We start from the raw sequence: 12,016 nt of genomic DNA on the forward strand, positions 1-12,016 counted from the left end.
CATGCGAATATTCTCAAATCCGCATAAAAACAATACGCGCATTTTCCCACCAGAGATGTTTCCATCAAATTGACTTATTGCTGATAAAAGGCTGTGCGTGATGACGTAGTACACATAAAAATACATTTTGTGGTTCAATTCCCATGTGCCGTATAAAAAACAGAAGTTAAATGGGTTTCCACGGATGGTTTTCTCACAAACTATGATGCGTTATATAGCGAGTGTGCCCACTTGAGACGTGCGCTCTAGCGGTGTTGGCTAGAGCTCATGTATAGCCTACATAGTGAGATTATTATTTATTTGTCAAATGGCAGCCAAACATCGACCATCATGTCACCATAACAAGACCCTCGATATTTATTGGAAAGGAGCATCAAGCTCATCACCTTGCACTTTCACCACCCTGTGAAATTCATCATAATTTATTTAATCTGTAGCCTAATAAACTGTATGGTTTCCCAAATCGTAGTGGGAGGATCACACATGTCATAGCGTGACTCCAAGTTTTCCCCCATATGATGGTTATTGTATCAATATTCGCGCATAAAAGCGTTTTAATCGACATATCTCGCATAATTCATTTTACTGGCACAAAAAGATCCCACTATACCTAGCGGATTGAGTTTCATCAACATTTGGAATGTTTCCCGAAAAATGTTATGTTTCCATCAGGCTGGTCATGAAATGTTTATATCCTACATGTACTTTACCAGTATAAAAAGGTTTAATGGAAACCTCCTTAATTTGTATGGATTTAAAAGCACTGGACAGTCAAAAAACACTTTGAGGGATGTCAAATTATACAGTGTAGATTAAGGAAAGGAGACGAGGAGGCCAAGTAAGAGTATTGATAATCACCCTCAGTCTTCTGACCAGACCACTCAAGAGGCTCCACTGCTGGTTTGCAAAGGGTTTGTCTGAGGGTTGACGCCTCACATGAAAGCTAAGAGCTGTTTCCCAGGGTTGGTAAACCTGTATGTGTGTATGTTTGTTAGAGACTGTGTATAATGGGTGTGTTTGAATATTCTGTGTTCATTGCATTGCTAGTTATTTTGGAGTTTAAAGACCAATGATGTGTGTAAACTGGATGACTGACTATGCAGTGTTTAAGTATATGTATATTTGTTCAACTGACATGGGTACAGGAATTATGTGTGTGACAGAGAGAGAGAGAGAATGAGAGAGAGAGAGATGAATGGAGAGAGGGAGGTTCCTGATCCTAATCTGGATTTATTCTCTACCCCAGGTCCCAGTAGAGTTATGTAATGACTTAATCTAGGCCTGTCAATCAAATTTACACAACTCTCCCTTCATATTTTTTACAAAACAAACAATTCATGAAATCCTCTATCAAACAATCCCATGCCAAAGCTCTCAGTGGTCATCGTGTGACTTGTGTAAGTGACCACACTGCCATGCATCGTTCCAAGTGGATTTGCCTCTATTTGTAAGGATATTACATTCACTTTTGTGGCACATTTCTTCCTTTGGTTATGTTAAACCTGTTTAGCCTTGTTTGCCCCTGTGGATTTCGTTAGCCCCTGTGTACTCTGGTTCTTTAACCTATACTGTCCTTGCTTTTCATTGTTAGATATTGTTCTTCTCTATTCTCTGAACAACCATAGAGATAAAGCACATACACTTTATCTGACCATAGTGTCCCTACTTCTTAATCTACATAAACCGACCCTCAAATCTATATAAAGATGCCATCCATTGAACTGTGGGAGATTAAACACAAGTGTGACGATTGCGGCTCTCAGCTTCCTGCCATGCTGAGACCCTTATTCTGAAATCAGATAGTCAGGGATATTGTGTACAGGACCAGTATGGGGTTGCCTGTCTTTAGAACAAAAAATACATTCCATGTGTCCTAATCTCAATCCCTGCTTCCAGTTGTCATTCTGACGGTAACACACACACACACACACACACACACACACCAGAGGGGCATAGCAGGTATCTCCAGAGGCAGACAGGCAGTCAGATTATTCAGAAGTTAATGGTTGTATTAAACCGCAGATTACTGTTGAGATATCATTCCTCCCATGTGTGGCTGTCTACAGATGTGAAACAGAACTTATCTATTAATGTACTCAGCGCCAGCCATCTGGGGGGCATGGAGGGTGGAGCAGGGGGCATACGGTAGGAAGAGGGTTGTTTAAACTGTCTGTAAAATATATTGCAAAGGCTCAACCAGGAAGGGCTGGCATTGGATGTGGGGTAGATGGAAACTCCACATATGATCTGTGTGTGGGTAACTAATGTTGCCTGAACCCGGTCCCCCCTCCCTGTCCTCTGGGGGCTGAGTTTCCCAGAGGATCCTGTGATTCCGAGCTTGTCTCTCCCAGGTGGGCCGGATTCTCTAATCCTCAGAAGCGAGCCATCTGCCCACTTCTTCCCAAACATCTGATTATTTAACCCAGCACAGCCCACCTCACCGCCCTAGAAAACAAGACATAGCCCCACTCAGGCAGAAACTGTCAAAATATACAGGACAGATTTACTGAGTAATTCTCAATAAACCCAGAATAAATTCTGTTCATTGAGAAATAGTAACTCCAAACATCTGGAATCTACAGGTCTGTATTAGGAGTATTTCCCCTATTTTGTAAGAAACTGTTTTGCAAACTATATGAAGCCCATATTTCTCAGGAGCTCTGCTCCCTCTTCTATCTCTCTACCAAATTGAGCTATGTGTTTTTTTTACCTTCACTAAATGTCCTTAATACTGAGATTGGAAATGAGAATGCTCTAATCCAGTGTGCTATGATGTGACGTACTGGTCCGTTGCCCCCAAGCTTTCCACAGCTTGCCCTCCACCCCTCCCCTACACACACATCCCCTGGATGCAGCACGTCGGCCCTTTGCTCTGTTAATCCCGTGAACACTCACTACGATCTGCCTGTATGCTCTGCTCTACTCTTGAGCTCTGATGATCCAACAAATGAATGACAGGACACCTCACTCTGAGAAGACACCAAAATTCTGTCCGGGATTATAACACTGCTGTGAACGTCATCAGATCAGAGCCCATTAATTGTGTGCTGGGGCTCCACTGGACTCAGTTGGGCCAGTTGAGTATGAGGTGCCATGCCTGCACTGTGACTTTCCTCCTGCCTGTTGCTCTTTACCTCTGTAAGGATGCCTTTCCCTTATCTATTTATGTATTGTATATCTATGTGTCTCTGTCTGTGTGTGTTGTAGTGATGTTACTTTAGTGTGGTGAGTGCAGTGTGACACTTCATAGGCAGCCTTTATCTCACTCTGCTCTTACTAGTTTCCTGTATTTTGTCTGTTCAATTGTTTTTGTTTATTAGAATATTTTAAACTAAAGCGATGGAATAAGTAGCAGGGCAGGAGTGATGGTTTGGGATGAAGTGATGGTAAGTTGGTCAGGAGAGGAGTGCAATGGTATGGGTGAAAAAGTATTTATTTCTGAATCCATTCGGAAATGAAGGAGAGAGGTTTTACGAAGTACTTATCCTAATGAAATACATGCTGTTCTAGCTTGTTCCGAACAGCGCAGTGTGTGTGTGTTTATTTGTGTGTGTGTGCCTCCCACTGTCGTCTCTCAGGGAGTTGTGGGACAGCTGTAGAATACTATCCCACTGAGTGCTGAGGATGGGGGCGGTACCTCCTGTAGTTTACGGAGTTACTAAAGGCCATAAGAATGTTATGTTGAGAGAGAGACATCATGCATGTTGTGCTAGGACACCAGAGCAAGAGATTAATTTGTAGAGTGTGTTGCATTCACCCCAACCTTCCCCCTGTGGTGATGCTCATCTTCATGTTCCTTCTCCACCCTCTCTCAGAGCTAATGTGTGTGTGTTTGTGTCTGATTATGTGGTTGTTTGTTTGTATGTTTGCCAATGTGTGTGTACATGTGGTTTACACACACACACATACACACACAAAGACACAGACACACACACGTGATGTAACTGTAACATACAGTGTAACTGTAATATATAATGCAGGCTGATGAATGACCTTACTCCGATGCTAAAACCCCAGACGTAAATAAACAAATGAAAAGTAATCTATTAACAGCAGTGGACAACGGAGCTTATCTATCTACTGTAATTAACATTGATACTCTTCACTCCCTCCCCTCCCTCAGGTCTGGCCCCTGTGTGTTGGGCTGCTGCGCTCCCTAGCTCCTGTGGCGTCATCTACAAGAGCTTTGCTCAGTGTCTCCTCACTCTGGGGGACAGTCTGGGTGACACACAGAAAGAGCAGAGCACACAGGACATTGACACAATCTGCAAGTGAGTCTCTCTCTCCCACTCCAAATTGACACCTACTCTGACTCTCTCACTCCAGCTCTCTTTTTATCCTCGCATATTCTCCCATCTCCTCTCGAAAATAACTGTTGTAAATGTTCATCTGACTAAATCACATTTTCAGCCACTCATACAGAATCAGAATGTAGCGCAACATGTGCTCCAATACCTGTAAACACACATACGTCTCACTCCCTTACATGTCCCTCATTCACAACCTTCAGAATTCCTTAGAGTTTAGAGTTCCTTGCCCCCTTACAGATCATGGGATGCGTTCCATGTGTGTGCGAATGCGGCACTTGCCAGTTGTCCTGGAGACGCAGCGGCTGTGTGGGAGTCTCTGAGGCAAGAGTCCAGGAAGACCCAGTTTTCTGGAAACCTCTATGACATGTGTGCCAGCCGCACCACACTGGCACCCAATACAGTGCCCGTGCCACCCTCCCAGAGGCCACCAACGTCAGACCAGACCAATCAAGAAACTCTAAAAGGGTACACGCATCACCTTGGACCCGCCTACACCACGCTTCTGCTCTCAGCATGCATCTCTCTACTGCTCCTGCTCAGGATGTAGCCCTGGCCTCCCTCAGACTGCTATAGGTTCTCTGTGAGCCTTGTGTTTAAATGGACTGAGCATCAAATTAACAAGCACACACTTGTAAAAAAAACTCACTCCAACACACACACAAGCACACTCCAAAATGCATACCTTCTCCAACACGCATCCACACACACACAGAAACGCAAGAAAACACTACCACGCGTTATGGACATCATTATTATGCATAGTATGTAAAATAGAGTTTCTATGTCAACCTCTCTGTGCAATTGTCTGTATACCACCTATCATTTATAAGAGGGAAGTACTGACATTACTGATACAGAGTTGCTCTATAATCTACATGTTGGGTGAACTCTGTTTTTATATGTGACATGTGTAGTGGGGCAATATTTGATACATGTATGTATGCATATATTATATATACCTCACATGCAACTTGTAAATAAGACTAAGCAATAAGCCCATTAACTGAATTATCAGAAGATAAATAACAATATGCAAAAGACTATAGTTAAACCATGTGCAATCAAGTATTATGCTGACTTATATCAAGGAACTGTCAAGAGAAGTGAATATCAAAGCAAGTATTACTTAATAACTTTATGCAATGAATGGATTCACATACAAGACATAAAGCTTAAGTTACAAAGCATTAGCAAGCATTCTAGGCATGGTCAGAGAGAGAGACAAAGAAACCATAGCTTGAGCCATGGCACATAGCTCATGGGAGAGGGAGAAAACAAGAAAGAAAGATGAAGTATCTCACCATCTCATCATAAGAGTTCACCTGTACAAAATGTATTTTACTCAGCCACCAGCTGACTAAGTCCCTATATTCCCCAATCATTGATTCTTGCATTGCCTGTGTGGGCACTGGGCACGGAATAGCCACCACACACATTGTTCCTGTGGACTTATTATGTAATGATTCATCATAATGTAAAAATGATATCAGAAGCTGCACTTCACTTACATGTTTGTCTTCATAGTTTCATGTGAGGTTGCTCAGAGCAGTTGCTTTAAGGGGTGCATGCTTTGTTTCATTAAATTGTAAGATGTGAAATCAGACACACATCTGATTAATCCAGACAGTTAAATTGAATAATAATTCATGCATTCATTTGTAATAAAATATATTAACAAGAATATGTATGGTGTAGCATGTAACGTGCAATGTGTGTGTATCCTGTATGTGTGTGTGTTTGTAATCTTTGCTCTTAAATCCTTTCATAACAGAAGGTCATGAGCAGATCAATTTAATCTGTCTTTGTTCCTGCCCAGCATCCCTCGATGCACCCTGACAGCCCATGTGTCAGAGTAGGGGAGGGAGGAGGGGTATAGGGAGGAGGAAACATGAAGAGATGGTGAATTATGATGTGAACATGGTCATGAACAGAAACAAATATTTAGAGAACAGTAGCTAATCCCATTTGTGCATGCGTGTGGCTATGATGAGAGAGATGAAGAGACAGGTGGATATATTTTTTGTTAATCCTCTTTTTGGTACCTTTATTTAAAAGACCCAATCTACTAAAATCTATTCTCTAGTCTCCCTGTGACCAGTATTTGACCTGAGCATTTGGCCCTGAAATCTCACCCCCAGTCCAGGGTATATTAAATGATAAAGAAGAGATTCTATGTGTTTTTGCATTAGCAGGTCTGTAATAATACTACTACTAAAACTCGCAAAGACTTTGACAAAATAACTGTTCTTTAGGTTCACATTTCTGCATGATCATCATCATCATTATTCTATTTTCTAAACTTGTTTTTGTTTTTTATGTTTTATTTTCTGTAAGAATGGGCCAGTCTATTGCACATATGAGGTGCACATTTGGTACTTAAGTGCCACCTAGTGGTATATTTTAAGTATTTGTGTAACAAGCAATGAGACAAATTCCCCATACTGTACTATAACGTTTTATTTTATGAGCCCTGGCTATAATCTGCCTGGGATTATCTTGGAATGGATTTGAAGTGGAGTTTACGAACATTTCATTTTGAACACTGAGCCTGAGAATACAGAATATAAAGTATAACCAGTAACAGAACAGCTACGAATAACTAACAAAAAAAAAAAAAAAAAAATTTGTGCGGAAAATGTATTGGGTGTAAAAACCCGTGGCTGCAAAATAGCTCCATAGCAGCTCTCTGTGCTTACATTGTACCTGTATTCAGCAAAACAAGGCTTTCCCAGATTGAACACCTAAACCTAGTGTTGTTAATGCTATCACAGCCTTCTGCAGAGTTAGTCCAGCTCCTCAATGAGACAACCTGGTTTTCTGGCTTCAGGGCTCTGCCTCTGTCTGGGTTCTCCCTGAGGGTCTGATATCACCAGCTCTGGGGCATCCCCCGCCTCTGGGTCCAATGCTACTAGGTGATTGGTGGGCGATTTGTTTGACGTGTTGTCACAGACCCTGAACAGTGAAGATGAGCTTGGATCTGAGGTAAGTGTGGTCTCTGTGGTCCACACAGTCCCACTCTGATGTATGATTGGATCTACATCGTTGTTGTCTCCTGAAATGACCTCTATCTTTGGCCGGAATACTTGCTGGAAACACAGATGGTCAATTCAGACACAACACAGCTGACCCAAATTAAATACACTGCTGACTTAAATGCTGTGTTGACCTAATAAAATATTAGTATGTGAGTAATTTAGAGACTAATTGTATGTATTTGGTGCTGACTATTGAACAATACATTCTAAATTATATTATTTCTTTTGGATAATCAAAGTTACAGCCTAGTGTATGGTATGTAATGTACCTGAGAGGAGAAGATGCAGGTGCTGTCTGGATCTTCAACATTCACATCCTCCAGGTCAGGGAGATCCTGTAGTCAGGTGACCATTAGTCAGGGGACAAGGCTTTAGTGTTCTAAATGAAGGTTAGAGTCAAGAGCTAAATGATATGAGTTTGAGGCAGTCTGTGCTTTTGGATAAGATGCTGATGGAGAGGGACTAGATAACAACAATAAAAAGTTATTACAGTGTAATAATCACTCTATTATAGTGATAGTGACTGGTAATTCTTGGCTGTGGTGGTCAGTCTGACTCACATCAATACGAAGTGGTGGGCGTGGCTCCAGGTGGATGGTCTCCAGGTCCTCTGTCTCCTCTAGCTCAGTCACCATTGGTCCAGGACCGTGCTCTACAATCACCCCAGCTGTCTGAGACTCTGGCTGGCCACATACTGACTGCTCTCTCTCTAACTTCTCTCTCTTTGGCTGCCTTCTTTGTAGTTGTTCTCTCTTTGACTGGTTTAACAGTTCTTCCTTTAAGCTTTCTTCTGCTGCTTGCTCTCCATCTGGCTGTTCTCCCTCTTGGTCCTCTCTCTCTAGCTGATCTCCCTCTTGGTCCTCTCTCTCTAGCTGATCTCCCTCTTGGTGCTCTCTCTCTAGCTGATCTCCCTCTTGGTGCTCTCTCTCTAGCTGATCTCCCTCTTGGTCCTCTCTCTCTAGCTGATCTCCCTCTTGGTCTTCTCTCTCTAGCTGATCTCTCTCCATATCCTCTCTTTCTGGTTGTTCTCTGTCTAGCTGTTTCTTCAGTGGCTGTTCATTCCCTAGCTCCTCCTTTTCTGGCTGTTCTCTCTGTGTCTGTAGGAACTCTTCATGGGCCTCCAGACTGTCCTCCACAAATGCTTGAATCCTCTCCTCCCAGCCCAGGCTCTGATTCTGGCTCTGGTTCTTTTCACTGGGGCTCTCAAGTTCTGTTGTTGTAGTGGTCTCATACTCCCCTGGAAAAGGTCAACACACTCTTATCAAACCTTCTCTACGTTGTGTGTGTGTGTAGGAGGTTCCAAGTGTGTGTGTGTATGTGTGTGTGTGTGTGTATGTGTGTGTGGGCACGTGCGTGTGTAAATATGAGAGTGTGTGTGCGTACCTCTCTCTTGCAGCTCTCTGACTCGCAGTCTCTCCCTGGCTTGGTCTCTGATGGTTGCCATGGCGTCCAGACTGTCCTGGATCTTCCTTCTCTCTCGTGTTTGCCATGATTCCCTCTCCCTGCGCTCCCCCTCTGGACCCGCTGTCCCCCACGCCTCCGCACACGCCCTTCATACCGCAACCACATGACAATCATACAGCAACCAAGGACCAACATCACAGAGCACACAATGACTCAACCATAAGTTTGACATGCACAGGCAAACAGAGACAAACTGGTAATGCACCTGTCCTTTGGGAACACAGGTCTGTCATCCAGGTACGTGAGCTGTTTTAGACGTATGATCATAGTCTTCCTGTAGTATGGGATTTTCTTTATCACTTCATTTCCCATCAGGTTCAGCACGCGCTGAGGAGGAGGGAGCAACAAGGGTGTAATCACACACACACACACAGGCTTGGGTATATTATCAGCATGAAGCAAGAGTATTTGCATTTTATAGTCAGTGTGTCATGCGCATGGGCATACTAACAAATAAAGATGATATGATCTCTATTAGCATACAGTACTGTTTATCTGTGTGAGCATGTCTTCTCACCAGTTCAGGCATTCTCTCCAGCACAGTGAGGATGTCTGGGTCATCCAGCAGGTTGTGGGACATGTCCAGTACACTGAGGGAGAGGCACTGACTCAGATGCTCCACGTCTCCCACTGTCTGCAGCTTATTATGGGCTATCTGCAGGGTGCCCAGATCAGGGAGGCAGGCTGGGAAAATACTCACAAATCAGATAGATGGAGTTGTAACAGTATAACTTTAGACCATCCCCTTGCCCATACCCGGGCGCAAACCAGGGACCCTCTGCACACAGACAACAGTCACCCACGAAGCATCGTTACCCATCGCTCCACAAAAGCCACGGCCCTTGCAGAGCAAGGGGAACCACTACTTCAAGGTCTCAGAGCAAGTGACAGTCACTGATTGAAACGCTATTTAGCGCGCACCACCGCTAACTAGCTAGCCATTTCACATCCGTTACACACACACACACACACACACACACACACACTGAGATAGCCAGATAGGTGTGGTATGTAGAGTGAGGACAGACTCACCAATGTTTTCAATGGTGCGTATGTAGTTGTTGCAGACATTGAGGGTGCAGAGCTTGCTGAGTGGTTCTAAGTTCTCCAGATTGTGTATGAGGTTCTGGTGGAGGAAGAGGCAGCGTAGGTCTGTTTGGGCATGCAGGTTCTGGATGCGCAGGAGCCCGTTGCACTCCAGCCAGAGACACTTCAGCCCTGTGTACTCCTCCAGATTCTCTATAGTGGAGAAGCCTAAGTGGGGGCAAACATAAAGCAAAACATAAAACAAATAACTACATTAGAATACTACAAGAACACTAACAGCGTAGTTATATTCCACCTACAATTCTATATAGACCACACAAAGCTTGTGATTTTAATTTCTATAAATGATTCATGCAACAATATATCTAAACCGCCCATTAACAACAACAACAATTCCACACATACCTTTGAAGTGCAAATACAGTGTGTCATTCAATCGAGGTGTCATGTAGAGTTTATTTTGTTTGCAGTGGTCCTTCAGAAATGTCTTTGTCATTCTGAGGAACATAAAGCGTCACTAGTTAGAATGCTAGACAGAACGAACAATAATGTTAGAAGACTACTGACAGCCAATTCCAAGCTTTTAAGATTACCTTGGACCTGAGTCCTTTCCCGTTTTCTCTTGTTGTTGGGCTTGTATGAGTTTGTCGACTTCTGTATGTGAGGACACACAACGGTCTCCTTCGATATCGTTTGGCAGGGGGCTGCAGTTCGCCGTGGGGGCCTCCTCTGAAGTGAGAGAGGAGTATAACTTTAGACATGGCTAGACACATGCGATTATTTAACATGCTGCCAAGTGCTGACCATTATGCTAAATTATAGTGAACTGTCTAACCTAGTTTACTGTAAGTTGTTGACATTGCGTTCAGCAATATTTCTGCATCTCCAGCTTGCAGGGTCGTACTGGAGTCCTCGCCACTCTCTTCTTCCACCTCACCGGATTCGAGGGGTTCAGGATGCATCGTCGATTGTTTTAAGTGATTACTACTTCTATATACTATTTACTTGTTTAGTTAACAGTTTGTGTTTACTTATTAGCCAGGTGTAATAACTTGTCATAAACTCCCTATCAGCTATTTTCCGGTAAAGCTTTTCTGTGTTTCCATAGCAACGGTGAACACCAAACGACGACCGCCATCCTCTCATGATTGGTTGTGCGAGCCAGAGTCATATTTCATTTAAACGTTATTTTATCAGGGAGTCATACTGAGACCAAGTTCTATTTTACAGATGAGCCTTGAATTACACAAATAAAAGGAAATACATTATAAATAAACTAAGAAATTCGTCAGTATTAATGTGCGGATTCGATTATGCTAAACCGCGGGGCACCGGGTATGGCACGCTACGTCATCGGGTGATATCGGGAGGGAGGAGCGCCCTTCTCAAATCGAACAGTAATCTGCGCCGCTCGGTCATTTTGTCAACAAGGCAACATGGTGCACCGTCCAGAAATATACATCTCTTTTCCATAAAATTGTTCGACTTTTCTAACTATTTTTCATTGGGAAGGCAGATCCCTTTAGCATGGGAAACCACGGAATCCTAGTAATTACTACACGTGCTTAATTAAGTCACTTTTGTTTTGAGCCGACTTCGCCATGGGCTTTGAGCCGACTTCGCCTAGCTCACTCCCAGGAGGTGAGCCACCTCCAAATCGAATACAATCACCTTTCAGCCAACGCAAAACACACCGACAAGAACGCCCGGCGGGATTAATCGAACCCCCTCGATGGCTCTGATATAAACTCATGTAGCCAAGCCGTCACTTAAACATTTTCATTGGTCAAAAGGACTGACAGTCAATCTATTTTTTCCCCGAGATAAAAATATGAATATTTACACAGCATACAGCGATTCCAAAATAAAACTTGTATGTAATCAATGTATCCTATTCTGAATAATACATGTATTGTCGACCACAAAAAGGCAGAGATCCTATACATCTAGTTTTATTTCTAGTTATGTAATTGTATGCATTTATATGAACTAACTCTCACAGTAGGCTTATACAAGGCTACAACGATGATTAGGCTACCAAAAACAAAGCAAGCTAACACCTTAAAGGGGCAATCTGAAGTTGCTTCATTCATCTGAATAAATTAAATGTACCCATTGATTCTTGAAGAAGATAACTTATAAATGCTGCATGAGTTTAGT

The 12,016-nt window shown here is 43.0% G+C and overlaps 2 protein-coding genes across 2 annotated transcripts; one reads left to right on the forward strand and one right to left on the reverse strand.

Annotated features, from left to right (window-relative positions):
• The first annotated feature begins 2,841 nt into the window (after window positions 1–2,841).
• Window positions 2,842–6,161, forward strand: LOC115112343 (neuritin-like protein). The gene is made up of 3 exons (XM_029639356.2): window positions 2,842–3,138; window positions 4,124–4,271; window positions 4,548–6,161. The coding sequence occupies exons 1-3, from the start codon at window positions 2,952–2,954 to the stop codon at window positions 4,855–4,857; spliced, it is 645 nt and encodes a 214-aa protein (XP_029495216.2). The 5' UTR covers window positions 2,842–2,951; the 3' UTR covers window positions 4,858–6,161.
• A 588-nt stretch (window positions 6,162–6,749) lies between these two features.
• LOC115111143 (dynein axonemal assembly factor 1-like) lies at window positions 6,750–10,933 on the reverse strand. The gene is made up of 10 exons (XM_029637015.2): window positions 10,692–10,933; window positions 10,450–10,585; window positions 10,262–10,353; window positions 9,842–10,063; window positions 9,327–9,493; window positions 9,015–9,136; window positions 8,729–8,895; window positions 7,906–8,582; window positions 7,615–7,680; window positions 6,750–7,396 (listed from the first exon to the last, which is right to left on the reverse strand). The coding sequence occupies exons 1-10, from the start codon at window positions 10,816–10,818 to the stop codon at window positions 7,094–7,096; spliced, it is 2,079 nt and encodes a 692-aa protein (XP_029492875.2). The 5' UTR covers window positions 10,819–10,933; the 3' UTR covers window positions 6,750–7,093.
• Between the last annotated feature and the right edge of the window lie 1,083 nt (window positions 10,934–12,016).

This window comes from Oncorhynchus nerka, linkage group LG28 (assembly GCF_034236695.1).
Source record: "Oncorhynchus nerka isolate Pitt River linkage group LG28, Oner_Uvic_2.0, whole genome shotgun sequence".
Classification (NCBI taxonomy): Eukaryota; Metazoa; Chordata; class Actinopteri; order Salmoniformes; family Salmonidae; genus Oncorhynchus; species Oncorhynchus nerka.

What these genes read in the sequence shown, in the direction of transcription:
- LOC115112343 (XM_029639356.2), top strand. Translation starts at nt 2,952, where the DNA reads ATGACAGGACACCTCACTCTGAGAAGACACCAAAATTCTGTCCGGGAT. An exon ending in GCCTGTTGCTCTTTACCTCT is followed by an intron (nt 3,139 to 4,123) that starts GTAAGGATGCCT and finishes CCCCTCCCTCAG; the next exon opens with GTCTGGCCCCTGTGTGTTGG. An exon ending in GACATTGACACAATCTGCAA is followed by an intron (nt 4,272 to 4,547) that starts GTGAGTCTCTCT and finishes GCCCCCTTACAG; the next exon opens with ATCATGGGATGCGTTCCATG.
- LOC115111143 (XM_029637015.2), bottom strand. Translation starts at nt 10,818, where the DNA reads ATGCATCCTGAACCCCTCGAATCCGGTGAGGTGGAAGAAGAGAGTGGC. An exon ending in AACAACTTACAGTAAACTAG is followed by an intron (nt 10,586 to 10,691) that starts GTTAGACAGTTC and finishes CTCTCACTTCAG; the next exon opens with AGGAGGCCCCCACGGCGAAC. An exon ending in CCTGTGTTCCCAAAGGACAG is followed by an intron (nt 8,896 to 9,014) that starts GTGCATTACCAG and finishes TGCGGTATGAAG; the next exon opens with GGCGTGTGCGGAGGCGTGGG.